General features: G+C 40.5%; 1 protein-coding gene across 1 annotated transcript in view; it reads left to right on the forward strand.

Annotated features, from left to right (window-relative positions):
• The window catches only part of DGKB (diacylglycerol kinase beta), an 804,956-nt gene that overhangs the window by 388,120 nt on the left and 394,606 nt on the right, over window positions 1-22,230 (forward strand). Inside the window, exons 16-19 of the mRNA XM_073629524.1 lie at window positions 11,590-11,663; window positions 13,898-13,972; window positions 15,139-15,224; window positions 20,383-20,472. Coding sequence (XP_073485625.1) covers window positions 11,590-11,663; window positions 13,898-13,972; window positions 15,139-15,224; window positions 20,383-20,472 — 325 coding nt within the window. The remainder of the gene's footprint in view (window positions 1-11,589; window positions 11,664-13,897; window positions 13,973-15,138; window positions 15,225-20,382; window positions 20,473-22,230) is intronic.

A 22,230-nucleotide genomic window follows, 5' to 3' on the forward strand; every position in this document is an offset into this window, starting at 1 on the left:
CTCCATTCACAGAGAAAGAAAACACGGGGGTGGGCTTTACAGTGACTGATCACTGTGAGAGCCAATCACAGCGATCAGGTGACCCGGAATTGGGAGTTTCAGGTCCCGATCGTTAGTACCGGGCCCAGGGCTTATGGTGAGTTCCCGGTCTCTGTGCTGGGAGCACACAATACGGCACAAAGGGAGATACGCATGCAGCCCCACAGCAAAAAGCCCAGTCCAGTGGGGCCGCATATTTGTGTGACGTTGGCGTGAAGGGGTTAAATTCTTCTTAAGATGACCATCTGGTGCTCATGTTTGTTAATTTAATTTGGATTTATTAACCACTTGCCAACCGGCTCATGCCGATATACGTCGGCAAAGTAGAACGGGTACGCAAAACCACGTACCTGTACGTCACTCCGTCATCGGCGGGTAGCGGGCGCGCGCCCAGTGCCCATCAGAGCAGCCTATCAGTGCCTATAAGTGCCACCTCACCAGTGCACATCAGTACAACCAATTAGTGCCCATCAGTGCAGTCTTATCAGTGCACATCAATGAAGGAGGAAAATTACCCGTTTGCAAAATTTTATGACAAATTTTACAACAGACTATGAAAAAGTTTTCTTTATTAATGTATTTAACAAAAAGGGTCTAAGGCTGTTGCCGAAACGCGTCAGCTGTTTTGCTAGTCACTTCATGTAACCAACCATTAAAATCGTTATATGGACTACAGAGTCGCCGGCTCAATCCTTTTACTTGTTTGTGAATAAATACCACCAAAATAAAGCTCTGTTTGTGTGAAAATAATGGTAAAAATTGGATACTGGTGAGGCTGCATTGATGGACACTGGTGAGGCTACATTGATGGGCACTAATCAGGCTGCATTGATGGACACTGGTGAGGCTGCATTGATGGGCACTGATCAGGCTGCATTCATGGACACTGGTGAGGCTGCATTGATGGACACTGGTGAGGCTACATTGATGGGCACTAATCAGGCTGCATTGATGGACACAGGTGAGGCTGCATTGATGGGCACTGATCAGTCTGAACTCGTGAGTACTGATCAGGCTGCATTGATGGGCACTGGTGAGGCTGCATTGATGGGCACTGGTGAGGCTACATTGATGGGCACTAATCAGGCTGCATTGGTGGACACAGGTGAGGCTGCATTGATGGGCACTGATCAGACTGAACTCATGAGTACTGATCAGGCTGCACTGATGGGCACTGGTGAGGCTGCATTGATGGACACTGGTGAGGCTGCATTGATGGGCACTGATCAGGCTGCATTAATGGACACATGTGAGGCTGCATTGATGGGCACTGATCAGGCTGCATTGATGGGCACTGATCAGGCTGCATTGATGGGCACTGATCAGGCTGCATTGATAGGCACTGGTGAGGCTGCATTGATGGGCACTGGTGAGGCTGAGCTGATGGGCACTGGTGAGGCTGAACTGATGGGCATTGATCTGGAAATAAAGAAACCCCCTAGGGGTGGGACTTTGAAGGCACTACCATACCAAAAATTATGTAAAAATGTATAAAGGTTATTATATATAAACATACAGACACATAATAAATAAAGAATAAACAAATACAAATAGATGCATTATGATGTACAAACGTTTTGCGGAAAAGACATGACACAAAATCCTAAACCCAAATTGTCATATGGGTACAGTGCTGAATGACTGCGCAAATTGTCATTCAATGTGTGAGAGCGTTGAAAGCTGAAAATTGGCCTGGGCAGGAAGGGGGTAAAAGTGCCCAGCAGGCAAGTGGTTAAAAAAAAAAAACAAGTCTGGGATACGTAGACGAAAAACTTGCGGCATAGCGGCGGTGTCACTTTTTGGCAATTTTGGCAAGGTACACAGAGCAATACGTCGCCAAGCAAAGTTATATAAAACGTCATAACTCTTCCTAGCAAAAGATACAAGATGTCCTTTTTAGATCTAACAGTAAATTGACTTGACGTAAATTGTCATCAAAAAAACACACCTGGCTAAATTAACCATTAAAATCAAAAAATATACATTTAACGATTATTATTACTCGTGTCGGGAGAATTCCTCATCAATCGGTCCACCACACACGAGTTAATTCATTTTCTCCCTGTAAAATGAAAATGTGAAACAACATCTTCATGGCTTAAATACTGAATCTTAGGCTGCAATAATCTGAATTTATTCTTTTCTATTATTATTAATCATACTTAAGCACATTCATCTTATTTCACTCTAGCAAACCAGAATAATGATCATGATTATTACTTCTAATTAGAGGAAGCAATAGATCATGTATAACCTTAGGATGAGTCTCATTAATTACCTGGGTCCACGGGGACATCGGCTACAAGTAGATAAGCACTTCATCTTTGTCATGTTAACTTTAGTTTATCCTTCTCTGCAATAGATAGTGCCCTGGTTATTGATATTGAAATAAATAGGTAAATTTGATGAAATATGAAAAATTTAAGAGCGTCAATACTTTCATAATATACATTTACAATGGGAGAGGGTGAGCCGTGAAAATTTGAATCAATTTTAATTAGTTTCAGAATCACATTATGCAAGAGAGTACATTTTCAGTGAATGTATTGCTTATGTGTGACAACTGTAATTATTATTATAGATAATATTTTTTATATCAAGGAGCAGTGTTTTTTCTTTTTTTTTTTTTTAATCGTTAGAGCTCATTTATATCTTGTGTTTATTTAGATAAGCATAATTATTTTTTAACAGATATGTTTTTTTTTTTATCGAACCAGAAAACTCTCTAATTTAAAAGTGATGTATAATTATATGAATATAGATGAATAGCTTAATATTAAGTGAATTGCTAAATTATCTGAATTTTTGTCCGGCACCTATTTTTAATAAAACTGATTTAAAATATATTTTAATAGCTTTATTAGTCATTTTTTACAAATTTGAATGGATAGATTTTTTTTTCTTAAAAAAAAAAAAAAAAAAAAAGGTTGTATCTTTAACCGGGAAAAATGGGATAATTTAAGATGGAAACTATTTTAAATGTATAATTTCCTGCTAAGAATTTAAGATTGAAATTCAAATCAAGATTTTCTAATTTTATGTTGTCTGGTGTTTTTAGGACTGCAAAAATAGCAGCTGAATATATCTGTTGGTGCTTCACTGTTTTAATTAGTAAAAGTGTGTGGGTGTTATTTCTAGACATTTTATGTAGAAAATAACGAAAGGGCTCAATCTCATTTTAATGTACATAACATGTGTCGCCATGCCTTCTAGCATGTGTCGTTGCATGATCCTTCTTTGTTACCTTTAATGCAATGATACAGTATATTGTACCACTTACCCCACCCAATTAGAGTGTAAGCTCTTATGAGCAGGGCCCTCTTAACCCTTTTGTATTTTATTGTATTGTAATTGTACTTTCTCCCGTTAGATTGTAAAGCTCTGCGCAAACTGTTGGCACTATATAAATCCTGAATAATAATATTAATGCACCAAATTGAAGCATGTAGGGACTTTTTTTTTACTAGACGTGCACTGCCGAAAAAAAAATTTTAGTTTTCGTTTCATTTTTTTTTTTTTTTTCGCTTTTTGGGTCATTCATTGTGATCGCAATTCGTAAATTCATAAATTAAAAGATTTGAAAATTCGTAAATTAAAAAATTTGAAAATAAGAAAGAAAACTTGAAAATTCATTCATTATGATCGCAATTCGTAAATTCATAAATTAAAAAGTTTGAACATTCGTAAATTAAAAAAAAATTGAAAATCAGAAAATAAGAAAGAAAACTTGAAAATTCATTCATTATGATCGCAATTCGTAAATTCATAAATTTAAAAATTCGTAAATTAAAAAATTTGAAAATCAGAAAATAAGAAAGAAAACTTGAAATTTCATTCATTATGATTGCAATTCGTAAATTCATAAATTAAAAAGTTTGAAAATTCGTAAATTAAAAAAATTTGAAAATAAGAAAGAAAACTTGAAAATTCATTCATTATGATCGCAATTCGTAAATTCATAAATTAAAAAGTTTGAAAAATCATAAATTAAAAAATTTGAAAATCAGAAAATAAGAAAGAATACTTGAAAATTCATTCATTATGATCGCAATTCGTAAATTCATAAATTAAAAAATTTTTAAAATTCATAAATTAAAGAAATTTAAAAATAAGACAGAAAACTTGAAAATTCATTCATTATGATCCCAATTTGGAAATTCCTAAATTAAAAAATTTGAAAATTCCTAAATTAAAAAAATTTGAAAATCAGAAAATAAGAAAGAAGACTTGAAAATTCAAAAGAATAACTAACTAACTAACTTACTAACTAATAATAACGAACAATTAAATTATAGGTATTGGAATGTCCTTTCAAATTTGGTTGTTAGTGAACGTAATGAATACGAATTTATCCAAAGTTGCGGATTATCCGAAATAACGAATGGCACATCTAAAGAAATGGAACGGAACTAATTAATAATAAATAATAATAATAATACAAAGTTTTTATTATTATTATTGTTATTTATTATTTTTATAAATTCGTTACGTTCCATTTGTTTAGATGCAGCATTTGTTATTACGGATAATTTGAAACTTCGGATAAATTATGAATTTGTTATGTTTAGCCAAATTTGATTGGAAGGCCCAATACCTATAATTTAATAGTTAGTAATAGTTAATTTATTATTAGTACTTCAGATTTTTGGATTTTCTAATTTAGAATTTCCGAGTTTTCGAATTTACAAATTTTCGACTATTCAAATTTACGAATTTTCGAATATTCAAATTTACGAACATTCGGAAAAAATTGTTAAATGGTTTTCGTTAATTCAGATATTTCCAAATTACCAAATTTGTCGAAATTCTGAACTAAACGAATTGCACATGTCTATTTTTTACCCTAGCATAGAAGTGGGAATTGGCCCCATAGAAAACAATGGATGGTTCACGCATTTTGCCTGTGTTGTGAAATGCATCGGTAACCACATTAGCATAGGCAGTTAGAACACGCCCATAGATGTGGTTGGAATGTTAAAATTTGGCCTGTTATCTTCTACTATACTTTACATTTAGAGATGCTGTCATGTAGGTATTAAAAATTGATACAGTCAAATTTTTACACTTGAAGTATGGTAATTACTTTAAGCTTCGGCCCCGGAAGGGTTTACCCCCTTCCTGACCAGAGCATTTTTTGCGATTCGGCACTGCGTCGCTTTAACTGACAACTGCGCGGTCGTGCGACGTTACACCCAAACAAAATTGACATCCTTTTGTTCCCACAAATAGAGCTTTCTTTTGGTGGTATTTGATGGTTGATGGTTTTTGCTATAATAAATTTCCCCCAAAAAATATATAAAAAAACAAATTTCTTCCTCAGTTTAGGCTATGATACGATATGTATTTTTCTACATATTTTTAGTAAAAAAAACAAAACGCAATAAGTGTATATTGATTGGCTTGCGCAAAAGTTCGGGTCTACAAAATTGGGCATAGACTTATGGCATTTTTATTATAATTTTTTTTTTTTACTAGTAATGGCGGCGATCTGCAATTTTTATCGGGACTGCGACATTATGGCGGACATATTGGACACTTTTGACACTGTTTTGGGACCAATGACATTTATACAGCGATCAGAGCTACAAATAGCCACTGATTACTGTATAAATGTCACTGGCAGGGAAGGGGATAAACACTGGGGGGGGCATTCAAGGGGTTAACTGTGTTCCCTGGATGTGATCTTATTGGAGGGGAATTGGGCTCACTACAACATGACAGAGATCACGTCTCCCGATGACAGGGAGCAGTGATCTCTGTCATGTTGCCAGGCAGAACAGGGAAATGCCTTGTTTAGATCTCCCCGTTTTGCCTCTCCTCGCCGCAATCGTGGGCCGCCGGCGAACATCGAGTTTGTGGAACCAACGGGCACGCTACAGCGGCGCGCAGCAGGCACACTACCGCGGCGCACGGCGGGCGCTCGTGCACCTGCTAGGCGGCAAGTTCAAAGGGACGTACAGGTACGCCCTTTTGCCTGCCCGTGCCATTCTGCCGACGTAAGTCGAAGTGCGGCGGTCGGCAAGTGGTTAAAGTGATATTAAAGGCAAGTTGTTTTTTTTATAACAAACATGTTATACTTATCTACTTTGTGCAGTGGTTTTGAACAGAGCATCCCCAGTCCTCCTCTTCTTGGGTCCCTTGCAGGTGCTCCTGACACAGACACAGAGCCGTAGCTCGGCCCCACCCCCTTTCTCTTCTCAGTGGCTTACTGGCTGTGATTGACAGCAGCGGGAGCCAAAAGTTCCTGCGGCTGTTTTAGCCAATGAGGAGGGAGAGTCCCCAGAGAGCCGAGGCTCTTGTGCACATCGCTGGATCGCGACCTGGTTCAGCTAAGTATTGGGGGGTGGGGGATGGGCTGGGGGGCTGCTGCATACAGAAGGTTTTTTACCTACATGCGTAGAATGCATGAAGGTATAAAACGTTGAGCCTTTACAACCACTTTAAAAAAAGTGTCATGAACAATAAAGTATACATATAATACCTGTCAGGTTTTTATTGCGGTCTGTGCCGCTGATAGTGAGATTCACTCTTTGTATTTGTCATATTTACCATTATCACTGAAAGCGATCGTAAAAGAAAATCACCAATTTTGAATTATCTGCTGACCCTGGTGACAACCAGGGATTCCCTCATTTTGGAGGGATTTCCTTTCACTTCTTGTTTTGGCTATGGGACAGGACGTGAAGGGGAATCTCCCTTGTGGGGACACTAGTTCTGCTGACCCCGGTGACAACAAGGGATTCCCTCACTTTAGAGGGATTTCCTCTCACTTCCTGTTTTGCCTATGGGAGAGGACGTGAAACTCCCCAATGGGACACAGATGACAAAAGTAAATCTGACAGGGGTTATAACCCTCCCCTACTATATCAAAAATGAAAAAAAAAAGTTTTGCCTTTAGTTTTACTTTAAAGTTCTCAAATATCCAATTGCATTTTAGAATTAGTTTTTGCTGTCAGTGAAAAGAAGCCCATGCAGAAAATCAGGACCTACTGTAACTAAAGCTGACCATCTAAATGGATCTGAATCTAAATCATCTGACCATCTTAAAGTAGAATTCCAGCCGAATACAGTGCTTTGAAAAAGTATTCATACCCCTTGAAATTTTACACATTTTGTCATGTTACAACCAAAAACATAAATGTATTTTATTGGGATTTTATTTGATAGACCAACACAAAGTTGCACATAATTGTGAAGTGGAAGGAAAATGATAAATGGTTTTCTAATTTTTTTTACAAATAAATATGTGAAAAGTGTGGGGGGTACATTTGTATGGCGCCCCCCGGAGTCAATACTTTGTAGAACCTCCTTTCACTGCAATTACAGCTGCAAGTCTTTTTGGGGATGTCTCTACCAACTTTGCACATCTAGAGAGGGACATTTTTGTCCATTCTTCTTTGCAAAATCTCTGTCAGACTGGATGGAGAGCGTCTGTGAACAGCAATTTTCAAGTCTTGCCACAGATTCTCATTTGGATTTAGGTCTGGCCTTTGACTGGACCATTCTAACACATGAATATGCTTTGATCTAAACCATTCCATTGTAGCTCTGGCTGTATGTTTAGGGTCGTTGTCCTGCTGGAAGGTGAATCTCTGCCCCAGTCTCAAGTCTTTGGCAGAATCTAACAGGTTTTCTTGTAAGATTGTCCTGTATTTGGCTCCATCCATCTTCCCATCGACTCTGATCAGCTTCCCTGTCCCTGCTGAAGAAAAGCATTCCCACAATATGATGTTGCCACCACCATGTTTCACGGTGGGGATGGTGTGTTCAGGGTGATGTGCAATGTTAGTTTTCCACCACACATAGTGTTTTGCTTTTAGGCCAATTTGTATCTCATCTGACCAGAGCAACTTCCTCCACATGTTTCCTGTGTCCCCCACATGACTTCTCGCAAACTGCAAATGGGAATTCTTATGGCTTTCTTTCATCAATGACTTTCTTCTTGCCACTCTTCCATAAAGGTCAGATTTGTGGAGTGCACAACTAATAGTTGACCTGTGAACAGATTCTCCCACCTGAGCTGTGGATCTCTGCAGCTCCTCCAGAGTTACCATGTTCAACACTTGGGATTTTTTTTTTAAAACCTAACCCTGCTTTAAACTTCTCCATAACTTTATCCCTGACCTGTCTGGTGTGTTATTTGGCCTTCATGATGCTGTTTGTTTACTAAAGTTCTCTAACAAACCTCTGAGAGCTTCACAGAACAGCTGTATTTATGAGATTAAATTACAGACAGGTGGACTCTATTTACTAATTAGGTGACTTCTGAAGGCAATTGGTTCCACTAGATGTTAGTTAGGGGTATCAGAGTAAAGGGGGCTGAATACAAATGCACGCCACACTTTTCACATCTTTATTTGTAAAAAATTCTGAAAATCATTTATCATTTTCTTTCCACTTCACAATTATGTGCCAGTTTGTGCTTATCTATCACTTAAAATCCCAATAAAATACATTTACGTTTTTGGTTTTAACATGACAAAATGTGGAAAATTTCAAGGGTTATGAATTATTTTTCAGGGCACTGTAGTAACTAAGCCTAAACCCACTGCCACTCCCATTCTAAGCTTATTCTATCTACCCTGTGAAAGGAAAGATCTGTATAATTACCTATTTTGAGGCCACTCCAGTCACATGATTGGGTTTTAGTGCTGGCTTCAGTGTAGAGAAGGGAAAGCCGGAAATGTATGCCCCATAGTAAGTCTATGGGTGATGTCATCACCCAGGCTCTGCAGCCAATGTCAGCGATCTCTCCTCTTCATTGAAGCCGATGCTGGAGAGATCATGTGACCAGACCATGTCGCCCTCGGCATAGGTAAATATAAACTTGTTTCCTTTACAGGGTAGTTAGAATAGGCTTTGAATGGGGGTTGGAGTAGATTGAGGCTTAGTTAGTATTATTATTATTATACAGGATTTATATAGCGCCAACAGTTTTCCGCAGAGTTTTACGATGTGAGGGCAGACAGTACAGTTACAATACAATTCAATACAAGAGGAAACAGAGGGCCCTGCGTGTTGGAGCTTACAATCTAAGAGGGAGGGTAAAGTGGTACAAAAGCTAATAACTGTGGGGGAGGAACTGATAGAGAAAATAAAAGTACAGTTGTAAGCTGGAGAAAGGATAGGCTTCTCTGAAGAGAAGAGGTTTCAGGGATCGCCTAAAAGTGGACAGAGTAGGAGATCAGTCAGACAGATTGGGGTAGGGAGTTCTAAAGGATGGAAGAGGCTCAGGAGACGTCCTGGAGATGAGCATGGGAGGAGGTGACAAAGGAACTAGAGAGCAGGAGGTCTTGGGAGGAACAAAGAGAATGATTACCGTAGGTTGGTATTTTGAGACTAGTTTAGTGATGTGGTTGGGGGTAGAGTTGTGGATGGCTTTGTAAGTTATTGTTAGTATTTTGAATTGAATTCACTGGGTGAGTGGCAGCCAATGAACACTGAGCAGCTGGTAAGGTGGATCGGTCTGGCAGCAGCATTCATGATGGACTGAAGGGGGGCTAGCCTATGTAAAGGTAAGCCAATGAGAAGGGAGTTTCAGTAGTCGAGGCGAGAGATATCCAGGGAGTGAATTAGGAGTATTTTGGAGATGTTGCAGAGGTTGAGGCAGCAAGCTGTGGACAGTGATTGGATATGGGGCAGAAAAAAGAGTTCAGAGTCCAGGATTACAACTAGCACCCTGGCATGTGGGGATGGGTTGATGGTTGTGCCATTGATCTTGACCAAGAAGTGATGGAAAGGGGTACGTGGGAGAGGAAATATTATGAGCTCGGTTTTGGATAGGTTGAGTTTGAGGAAGTGGTGTGACATCCAGACTGATATGCCAGTCAGTAAATTAGTGATGTGTGAGGAGAGATTGATGTTGTGAGCTGAGAGGTAGAGTAATAAAATTGGGTGTTGTCAACTTAGAAATTATATTGAAGCTGACCCAGGGAGGAGGTGTAGATGGAGAATAGGAGAGGTTCAAAAACAGAACCCTGGGGGACCCCGACGGAGAAAGGAAAAAGAGAGGAGTAGGTTGAATTGTAAGTGACACTGTAGGTGCAGAGGGATAGGTAGGATGAGAGCCAATGAAGAGCACAGTCACGGAGACCAAAAGAGTGGAGTTTTTTTTTGAGGAGGAGGTGGTCAACCATATCAAAGGCAGCTGAAAGGTCCAGAGGTAGGAGTATAGAATAGTGTCCATTGGATTTAGCTGTTAGTAAATCGTTTGTGCGTTTTAGGAGAGCACTTTCTTTCTGTTCTGTTCTTTCTGACTGAAGGGAATCAAAAAGGTTATTCTAAATGAGGTGGCCACATTGTTGATTGAACAAGGAGATGGGACGTAGGATGTTAAGATTGGTGGGGTCCAAGGAAGGCTTTTTAAGTATGGGGGGGTGACTAGTGCATGTTTTATAGAGTTGAGGAAGATGCCAGAGGAGAGGAAGTGATTGAAGATGTGGGTTAGAGAGTGTAGGATAGAGCCAGAGGGTGACTGTAGTATTTGAGAGGAAATAGGGTCCAGAGGACAGGTAGTTAGGTAGGCATGAGAAATGAGAAATAAGTTTAGCGACTTTGTCTATAGTAATGGGGTTGAATGAGGGAAGCATTGAGTGTACCTGTGCACATGGGTTGTTAAGTGGAGGGGATATCTATAGAGTGGAGATTTCATTATGAATTTTATCAATCTTATTTTTGAAGTGATGTATGATCACAAGAAGGTCTTTGCATTATGTGCTTGTTGGTAAATGTAAAGGCAACAGTACAATCAGATTGTTGGGTAAGTGGACAGCTTAAGTTAAAGGTTTTGTAAAGCCAGAACTTTTTTTGTTTGCTTTGGGTAGAGTAGGGAATGGCTGGGACCCCATGTAATTTTTTTTCTTTTCCATTTGATTCCATTTGAACATCCTGTCCCAGAAGGACATCAGGAATTATGAGATTTCTCCAAAGTGATTAGTCACCAGAACAGAGGTCCACTTTAGAAGACTTCTCTTCAACTCAACTTCCTTTGACAGTTTGAACATTTTGGACTTCTCTTCACTTTCTGTACTGGAGACAATGGTCATCAGTACTAAAGGGGGCTAATTTACTAAAGAAGCAGCACATGTTCACTTTGCAAAGTGAATTTTGAATTTGGAAGAGCATTTTCAGTTAGCTTAGTGAATGTGAAAAAAATGTACAGTTGTATTCTTCCTTTCATATGATTGGATTATGGAAGTTGGCAGAGTTTCACCTCATTCACCAAGCTAAGAAAAAATTAAATTGCAAAGTAAACATTTCTTTTGGAAGAGATCAGCCTTCTTGCCTTTAGTAAATTAACCCCATAATAAGGGTGAATCTCCCCAATGGGAACAAAGATATCCATAAATTTTTTTTTGAGGTTTTCAATTCTCACTGCTCTTTCCAAAACTAAAAAGAAAATACGTTTTAGAAGAATTGGTTACAATTAAAATTTTTATTTTATTAATGTATTTAAAATTGCTCTGCATACACTTTAAATAGGTAGTCGACCAACTGCAAATTTTACTGCACATGCAACTATAACCTTTGGTTGTTTTCTTTCCTTTCCAGATCACCCCAATTCCAGGAACACACCCGTTATTAGTTTTTGTAAATCCAAAGAGTGGTGGAAAACAAGGTGAAAGGTAGGTTTTCTATTATGCAAAAATATTTTTTTCCTTTTGTAATTCCCGTTTGTTCTGTTTTATATTTAAACGTACATAAACTTCAGTTTTAACAAAAATAATTTAAGGATTTATATGTTAGCTGATAACTGATCGTCAACGCTTTATGATATTCCTCACTTTGGAATCTTTGAAATGTAGAGCTGTTATTAAAGTGTACAGCTGCAGTAGCTATAAATGTTGCTCCTTAACAATTTGGAACATAGTAGTCTATGTTTAAAGGAACCAGTAATACAGCAAATACCATTAAAAAAGTGGGGGCACGTTTAAAGGCAATTTTAAAAAAGGAAAAAAAAAATTGGGGGAGATTTACTAAAACTGGAGCACGCCGAATCCGGTGCAGCTATGCATGGTAACCAATCAGCTTCTAACTTCAGCTTGTTTAAATAACCACTTCATCTCCTGAAGGTTTACACCCCTTCATGACCAGGCCATTTTTTACGATACAGCACTGCGTTAATTTAATTGACAATTGAACAGGCATGCAACGCTGTACACAAATAAAATGTATGTCTTTTTTCCCCACAAATATAGCTTACTTTTGGTGGTATTTGATCACTTCTGCGTTTTGTTTTTTTTTGCTATAAACAAAAAAAGGCCGACAATTTTGAAAAAAATATATATTTTTTTTACTTTTTGCTATAAAACATCCCCCTCCACCCAAAAAAAATAAATAAAAAATTGAATTTCTTTATAAATTTAGGCCAATATGTATTCTGCTACATATTTTTGGTAAAATAAGCGTATATTGATTGGTTTACACAAAAGTTATAGCGTCTACAAACTATGGGATGTTTTTATTTTAATTTTGTATTATTTTTTATTAGCGGTAATGCCGGTGATCAGCAACTTATAGTGGCACTGCGATATCGGATACCTAACTGACACTTTTGTGGGGACCAGTGACACTAATACGGTGACCAGTCCGCTGGACCCACTGATCGGCTCCCACTGTATCCAATCACAGCGGGAGCGGGTCACCGGCGGCGCGCTCGTGCGCCCCAGACCCGGATGTGTCAGATCACGTACCAGGTATGGCCGTGGGCCACCCTGTCTATGGTGGGCGGTCGCTAAGCGGTTAGTCTTTGACAATAAACCCTGGAGGCGAATTGGTTTCTTTACAGAGCTGCATCAGATTTTGCACGCTCCAGTTTTAGTAAATCTCCCCCCTAGTGTGTTTAATTTTATTTTATTATTGATTTTGCAAAAAATAAAAATGTTCAGCTCACAAAAATAATTGCAATGGCTTGAAACATGTTTTTTTTTTTTTTAAATAAACATATAACCGTTGAGAGGTTAATTTTTCGTTAAATTTGGAGTAAGTATCTACTTTATCACCTCCAAATGTAATTTTTTCTGCACTCAATAGAAATCTCATAAAAGCTGAAAAAAATAAAAATAAAAAGCTGAAAAAAATTGTGGAAAAATACTGGGAAAAAAGTTTAAAATATATATAAAAATAATACCATTTACCTAACATCTTTAAGACAACGGCTCACGCAATCAAACACACAGACATATTTGGCCAGCAAACATGTTTTATAAATGCGGAAAGTATCACAAGACACATTTTAAATTAGAAAAACACAGCAAATGATTCGCCAATCTGCCGTTCCCATGTTATAAACATTCCTTGATATCTCCATCTCACTATTTTCCTAGCTCTGTATTTTTTTGATAAACAATCCTAAACTTTAAGAGAAAAAAATTGTGTAATTATTGAGAGAAATAAACAATTTATATTAACAATATAAGAGAATATAGTGTTTGTATTTGGCACGCTGCTGTTGTTTTTTTTTTTTTTTTGCTCAGCATAACTTACTTATATGTGACTGATTTAAGTGCTCAAACACATTGTTTGCCTTTTCACAATTATTATCAATATACCTAATTTAAAAAAAAACAAAAAACACATTATTAAATATATGCATTGGGAACGTGATCAACAGGGAGCGCTCAGTTTTATTTTACTATGTGATTATGAAAAACATTTTTCACTCTTACAATTTCCATCACATTAATGAATTATTTATCAGGGGTTGGGGAAAAAAGAAAATTTCAATATTAACGGAGATTAACAAATATAGGCAGGGTGAGTCTTCTATCTTTATTATGCTATAAAATGACAATAGGTTTTGTTTTTGTCAGTCCATAAACTACTTGTCACTTTTCTTTTCATTATTTTTCATCTGCAGGATACATAGGAAATTTCAGTACCTTTTAAATCCAAGGCAGGTTTATAGTCTTGCTGGGATTGGACCAATGCCAGGGTAGGATTCTTTGCTTAGCAAATATATATTTATACATATTTACATTATCGATTTTGAAATGTTATAAAAATATTTTTTTTATTTGTTTTCTGCTAAAATGAATGTTTTAAATTTGCAACCTAATTTAACATGCACTTTTGTGAAACTGAGTTATTATATTTTTTTTATCTATTTTCTCTGCTGTGATGGGGCAATTTGTCTAGGAACAGGTTTCAAACATTTATGAATGACATAATTGAATATTTAATAAAGGAATGGTAGTTTCTGTTTTCTACAGTTTGGTGTAAGTATTTAAACACTGAGTTTTTAGATCTTAAGTGACTAACATAAACCCTTAATAACTAGTAAGCAATTCGATTTTTTTTAGTTTTTAGCAAATAAAAAAATAAAAAACTTAAAAGGTCAGTCCACCCAAAACATATTATTCGGTATAGATGCTGGAGAGGAAAATTACCTTACCAGTTTCTTATAATGCTTGGGGACTCTTGGCAAGATGCCTGTATTGTGTTCCTGGCCCTAGTGTATGTACATTTTTTTTTTACCAATATGAGGGGATCCTACTTTCCCTGTTGAATGTTTTAGGTATTTTTTTATTTTGAAGAATATAGCTGGAGTTTATGGACACTTGATGATGCTTAGGTACAGCTAAAACTTCCAGCTCACTGTTGGAGTATCTCCGACATATAAGGCCCAGACCTCCAGGTTCTACCTGTAAATAAAATATAATTTTTTGGTGGACTGGCCCTTTGGTTTTCTCTCTCTCTCTCTCTCTCTCTCTCTCTTTTTCTCTCTCTCTCTCTCTCTCTCTCTCTTTCTCTCTCTCTCTCTCTCTCTCGCTCTCTCTCTCTCTCTCTCCTTTTTCTTTTTTTGTTAAATGAAATAATATTAGAGGCAAAATTCCTTTATGTACCTATTAAAATAATTATATGCATTTTCTAAAATTAAACTCGTTTTCATAACTGGACTTTACATTAGCCTTCCGTAATACTATACATAGCTATACAAATCTACTTTAAACCCAGTTGTAAAAAAAAAATATAAAAGTTGTACATATGATGTTACAAATAAAGTTGCAAAAACTAAATATCCACCTTTGCAGCATTTGTGAACCTTTTATTGCTGCTACTTCAGTGCCTTTATTGATTTAGATATTTTTTGACCTTCAGGCTGAACTTCTTTCGTGATGTTCCGGACTTCAGGGTTCTTGCTTGCGGTGGTGATGGAACAGTCGGTTGGATTCTCGATTGTATAGGTAGGAAGCAATTCTATATAATATCTTCCAGGCTTGAAATATAGGCACTGTTTCTATGCAGAGGACTGATAGGCTTATTCTTTGTGATAAGATGAATTGTTTGCCAATGCATGATGTCTAATGCCGCGTACACACGGTCGGACTTTTCACCTGCAAAAGTCCGACGGACGCCGCCGGACAAAGTCCGGCGGAAAGTCCGACCGTGTGTGGTCTCCATCGGACTTCCGACGGACCGTTTCGGTCGGATTTTTGCGGAAATCCGACGTACTTTAGATTTGAAGCCTGCTTCAAATCTTTACGTCGTACCTCCGCCGGACTCAGTTCCTGACGGAAAGCCCGTTCGTCTGTATGCTAGTCCGAAGGACCAGATACGACGGAGGAGCAGGTTGCTGCATCTCGCGCTCGCTGCAATAGGAAAAACAAATCTTCCTATTGCGGCGAGCGCGGGGCATACCAGGCCCTTAGGTCTGGTATGGATTATAAAGGGGAACCCCTACGCCGAAAAAACGGCGTGGGGTCCCCCTAAAATCCATACCAGACCCCGATCCGAGCACGCAGCCTGGCCGGTCAGGAAAGGGGGTGGGGACGAGCGAGCGCCCCCCCCCCTCCTGAACCGTACCAGGCCGCATGCCCTCAACATGGGGGGTGGGTGCTTTGGGGGAGGGGGGCGCCCTGCGCCCCCCCCAAAGCACCTTGTCCCCATGTTGATGAGGACAAGGGCCTCTTCCCGACAACCCTGGCCGTTGGTTGTCGGGGTCTGCGGGCGGGGGCTTATCGGAATCTGGGAGCCCCCTTTAATAAGGGGACCCCCAGATCCCGGCCCCCCACCCTATGTAAATGAGTATGGGGTACATGGTACCCCTACCCATTTACCTAGGTAAAAAGTGTCAGTAATAAAACACAACACAGGTTTTTAAAATAATTTATTAAACAGCTCCGGGGGGGTCTTCTTCCGTCTTCGGGGGTCCCTCCGGTTCATCTTCTCCCGGCGTCCGGTTGGTTCTTCTCCGCTCTCCGGCCTCTTCTCCCGGTGTCGCAGGTCTTCGGCCGGCCCCTCCGCTCTCTTCATGTAGCTCTATTGCGAGCGGAGGTCCGGACTTCTGGGCTTCTGGGCTTCTTGGCTTCTGGGCTTCTTGGCTTCTCTTCTCTTCTCTTCTCTTCTCTTCTCCCAGATGTTGACACGACGCTCTCTCCGGCTGGACTGGTCTCTGAGGGCTGCGTTGTGACTTATATAGGCGGAGACCCCGCCCCCATATGATGTCACAGTCCCTGGGCATGCTGGGACTGTGACATCATATGGGGGCGGGGTCTCCGCCTATATAAGTCACAACGCAGCCCTCAGAGACCAGTCCAGCCGGAGAGAGCGTCGTGTCAACATCTGGGAGAAGAGAAGAGAAGAGAAGAGAAGAGAAGAGAAGAGAAGCCAAGAAGCCCAGAAGCCAAGAAGCCCAGAAGCCCAGAAGTCCGGACCTCCGCTCGCAATAGAGCTACATGAAGAGAGCGGAGGGGCCGGCCGAAGACCTGCGACACCGGGAGAAGAGGCCGGAGAGCGGAGAAGAACCAACCGGACGCCGGGAGAAGATGAACCGGAGGGACCCCCGAAGACGGAAGAAGACCCCCCGGAGCTGTTTAATAAATTATTTTAAAAACCTGTGTTGTGTTTTATTACTGACACTTTTTACCTAGGTAAATGGGTAGGGGTACCATGTACCCCATACTCATTTACATAGGGTGGGGGGCCGGGATCTGGGGGCCCCCTTATTAAAGGGGGCTCCCAGATTCCGATAAGCCCCCGCCCGCAGACCCCGACAACCAACGGCCAGGGTTGTCGGGAAGAGGCCCTTGTCCTCATCAACATGGGGACAAGGTGCTTTGGGGGGGGGCGCAGGGCGCCCCCCTCCCCCAAAGCACCCACCCCCCATGTTGAGGGCATGCGGCCTGGTACGGTTCAGGAGGGGGGGGGGCGCTCGCTCGTCCCCACCCCCTTTCCTGACCGGCCAGGCTGCGTGCTCGGATCGGGGTCTGGTATGGATTTTAGGGGGACCCCACGCCGTTTTTTCGGCGTAGGGGTTCCCCTTTATAATCCATACCAGACCTAAGGGCCTGCGACGGGGCTCGCAAGGTTTCAATCTCGCCAAAAAAAGCGGCGAGATTGAATTCCTTTTCTAGTCCCGTCGTACCAAAGTCACGTTCAAAATGAACGGACTTGTCCGTGTGTGGGAAAGTCCGTTCGTTCTGAAAGTCCGGCGGAAGTCCGTCGGGAAGACCGGATTCCGGAAAGTCCGGCCGTGTGTAGGCAAGTCCGGCCGTTCAGAAAGTCCGGCGGTAGTCCGCCGGAAGTCTGGCGGCAAGTACGTCGGACCTAGCTTTCTAGAAAGTCCGACCGTGTGTACGCGGCATAAGAGTACAATATTGAAAGTACAGTGTTGTCCAGAATTAAGGACGAAGGGGTGCTTTTTTTCAGTTGATTGCAAAATAAACAAACAATATGGTCTGGCAGTGGGGAAAGCAGATAGAATTGTGAGGTGCGTCATTGGAGGGATCACCAGTGGGAGGAAGGCGGTCCTGATTCCCCTATGTGGATATTTAATTATCATTAGAGGGCTCACCAGCAGGAGGAAGGAGGTCCTGCTATCCCCAGTATAGATGTTTAGTTATCATTAGAGGAATCCCCTGTATGGGGAAGGAGGTCCTGATTCCTTGATATAGATGTTTAGTTATCATTAGAGGGATCCCCTGTTTGAGGAAGGAGGTCCTCATTCTTCTTTATAGATCTTTATATCATTAGAGGGATCCCCTTTATGAGGAAGGAGGTCCTGATTCCTCTATATAGATGCTTAGTTATCATTAGAGGGATCCCCTGTATGAGGAAGGAGGTCCTGATTCTTCTTTATAGATTTTTATATCATTAGAGGGACCACCAGTGGGAGGAAGGAGGTCCTGATTCCCCTTTTTAGATATTTAGTTATCACTAGAGGGGTCACCAGCAGGAGGAAGGAGGTCCGGATTCCTCTATATAGATCTTTATATTACTAGAGGGGTCACCAGCAGGAGGAAGGAGGTCCGGATTCTTCTATATAGATCTTTATATCACTAGAGGGGTCACCAGCAGGAGGAAGAAGGTCCTGATTCCTCTTTATAGGGCTTTAGTTATTACTCTTCTGAATCGTCTGGAGTTGTAAGTGAGGTACCCCCAGGCTCTGTTCAGGGACAAATTCTGTTTAACTTGTTCATAAACGACATAAAGGGTTGAGATAAATAGTTCAATCTCAGTTTTAGCTTGCACTATAAAGTTAAGTAGGATAATAACCCCACTACAGGATATAGCAACTTTACAAGAAGACCTTGATAAAATAGAGGGGTGAGCAACTACATGGCTAAAAATACAATATATAAGGGTCCGGTATGGATTGTGGGGTTATTCTCTTGCCATTTAAAAAAAAAATAAAATTGGTGTGGGGTTCCCAGGCCTAGGGGTTTGGTATGAATTTTGGGTGGAACCCCATGCTATGTTTTCTTTAAATTTTGGTGTGGGGGTTCCCCTTAAATACCATAGTAGACCCGAGGGGGCTTGGAATGGATTAGGGGGTGACCCCACACCATTTTTAAAAAAAAATTGGTGTGGGATTCCCCTTAAAGTCCATACCAGACCTAAGGATCTGCTATGGGTTTTTTTGGGGGTGGGGCGGGGGCACTGCCGCCACTTATTTTGTTTATATTCTGCCACTAATGGCAGATGAGTCATGGATGTGGCGGCCACCCACTCCTTCACAACCAGCTTTTCTGAATGAAACCAAACGAATGCCGAAGATACGAAACGAGTTCCAAAATCGAATTGGTTTAATTAAGCACTTCCGGACCACCCACTGTCGTTATAGGTCTGTACTTTGAAGAGGTATATCGTTGTTATGGCAGCAGCTAGATGGCCCCCACCCGTCTCCATATCATTGCAGGGCGGAAGCGACGTCAAAACGTCACTTCCGCCCATAGCTCCTAAAGGGCCATTTTTAAAAATTTTTTTTTTTAAATGACACTTTTTTTTTTGTTATTGCATTTTAGTGTAAATATGAGATCTGAGGTCTTTTTATACCATTTCAGGGCAGAAGCGACGTCAAAACGTCACTTCCGCCCTTAGCTCATAAAGGGCCTTTTTTTTTTTGTTTTTTAAATGACAATTTTTTTTATTTATTTATTTTTTTTTTTTATTGCATTTTAGTGTAAAAATGAGATCTGGGGTCTTTTTGACCCCAGATCTCATGTTTAAGAGGTCCTGTCATGCTTTTTTTTTTCTATTACAAGGGAAGTTTACATTCCTTGTAATAGGAAAAAAGATGACACAATTTTTTTTAAAAGAACAGTGTAAAAAAAAATAAAATGTAAAATAAATAAGAAAAAAAAACAAATTTTAAACGCGCCCCGTCCTGACGAGCTCGCGTGCAGAAGTAAACTCATACGTGAGTAGCGCCTGCATATGAAAACGGTGTTCAAACCACACATGTGAGGTATCGCCACGATCGGTAGAACGAAAGCAATAATTCTAGCGCTAGACCTCCTCTGCAACTCAAAACATGCAACCTGTAGAATTTTTTAAACGCCTATGGAGATTTTTAAGGGTCAAAGTTTGTCGCCATTCCATGAGCGGGCGCAATTTTGAAGCGTGACATGTTGGGTATCAATTTACTCGGCGTAACATTATCTTTCACAATATAAAAAAAATTGGGCTAACTTTACTGTTGTCTTATTTTTTTATTCAAAAAAGTGTATTTTTTCCAAAAAAAGTGAGCTTGTAAGACCGCTGCGCAAATACGGTGTGACAGAAAGTATTGCAACGACCGCCATTTTATTCTCTAGGGTGTTAGAAAAAAAATGTATAATATTTGAGGGGTCTAAGTAATTTTCTAGCAAAAAAAAACTGTTTTTAACTTGTAAACAACAAATCTCAGAAAGAGGCTCGGTCCTTAAGTGGTTAACGAATGCATCCAAAACTACATTTTTCAATTAACAAATGAATCCGAAACAAAATTTTTCAAATAACGAATGCAGCAGAAACGGAACCAAAATTTGCGGGGTGCACATGTCTGCCATGTACGGTCATCTTTTTCTAATGTATTTTGTTTGTATTTTAAATGATAAATATTGTGTTTCTTCTGTTAAACAGATAAAGCCAATTTAGTGAAGCAACCCCCGGTGGCGATCCTACCCCTTGGTACCGGCAATGATTTGGCAAGATGTTTGAGGTGGGGAGGAGGTAAAAGAAATATATTTTTTTATAACTTTAGCAGTATGTCATTATACAGATGGCTAGTGTTTTCATAATAAAGGGCAATTGTTGTTGAACTCCTTTGCCAAAAGTCCAACAGCTTGATTGTTACCAGACCTTTAAAGCAGTATTAAACCCAAAAGCATTTATTTATTATATAGCAGCTTACCAATTCAAAGATCTGGTGGCTGCATTAGTTTTCTTTTTTTTTAGGATTTCTTTCCTTTGTTTTCACCTGGTGATCCAGCCAGTAAGTCTGTTGTTTTTTTCTGCAGAACAAGCTCTCCTACAAATGTAGCAGTTGAAACAAACCATTTACCACTGGCAGTGCTGCCTACAATGATCAGCGTTTATTTATGATAGTAAACCCCCCCCCCCCCCCCCAAAAGGTTGCTTTAACAGCTTGGGTAACTGCAGTCTTAGCCAGAGTTTGGCTTAATTTTGTAAGTTTATCTAAATCTGATAGTCCATCAAACACCCCTCTCCCCCCCCCAGACAGACAATGCTATTGTGCAAAGGTGCCCCCTGTGCTCCTTCATCCAGAGGGGAGGCACTCTGATACAGGAGGTGTGTTACTGGCCAGATCACCAGGTGAATACGGAGGGGGGACAAAAGACTAAAAAGAAAAAGAAAACGAATGCAGCCAACACATCTAATGATTGTTAAGCTGCAGTATATTCAGGGCTTTTTTTCAGCGGGAAAGTGGAGGAACGCAGTTACGGCACCTCTAGGACCAAATGTATATAATAGCAAGGGGTGTGCTGGATTTATGGTCACTGGTGGGGATCTAAATTTGTGTGAGGGTCTATTATTGCTTGTGGGAGATGTGTTGTTGCTGTGGGGGGGGTGCCTTATGGTACTTGTAGGGATCTACTGTTGAGGGAGAGGTCTATTGTTGCTGGCTGCTGGAGGGTCTATTAATGCTGACCGCTGGGAGATCTGTTTATGCTGCGGGGCGGGGTCTAATGTTGCTGGGGTGGATCTTTTGTTGTGGAGGGTGGTATTTTGTTGTGGATGGTCCATTGTTTCTGTGTGAGGGGCCTACTGTTGTGTGGAGAACGATTGTTGCTGGGGGGGAACTATACTGGGGTGGGGACCATTGTTGCTGGAGGGAGTCTATTATTGTGTGAGGGATCTATTGTTGCTGGGGTGGGGTCTATTATTGCTGGGAGGGGAATTTTTGTTTCTTGGGAGGACCTATTGTTGTTGGGGTAAGGGTCTATTATTGGTGGAAGGGGAATCTATTGTTGCCTGGGAGGATCTATTATTACTGGGATGGGGTCTATTGTTACTGACTTCATTGCATCTATTTTTACTGCTTTTCTTTTTATTAAACAAGAACAAATTCCATACAAATTATTTAGAAAATGATACTTGGGGCAGTACTGGGATGTGGGTAGGGGGTGGAATCAAGGGACGGTGCTTGGAGGTGGGTAGGGGGTGGAATCAAGGGACGGTGCTTGGAGGTGGGTAGGGGGTGGAATCAAGGGACGGTGCTTGGAGGTGGGTAGGGGGTGGAATCAAGGGACGGTGCTTGGAGGTGGGTAGGGGGTGGAATCAAGGGACGGTGCTTGGAGGTGGGTAGGGGGTGGAATCAAGGGACGGTGCTTGGAGGTGAGTAGGGGGTGGAATCAAGGGACGGTGCTTGGAGGTGAGTAGGGGGTGGAATCAAGGGACGGTGCTTGGAGGTGGGTAGGGGGTGGAATCAAGGGACGGTGCTTGGAGGTGGGTAGGGGGAAGAGACGG

Source organism: Aquarana catesbeiana, linkage group LG05, assembly GCF_042186555.1.
Source record: "Aquarana catesbeiana isolate 2022-GZ linkage group LG05, ASM4218655v1, whole genome shotgun sequence".
Classification (NCBI taxonomy): Eukaryota; Metazoa; Chordata; class Amphibia; order Anura; family Ranidae; genus Aquarana; species Aquarana catesbeiana.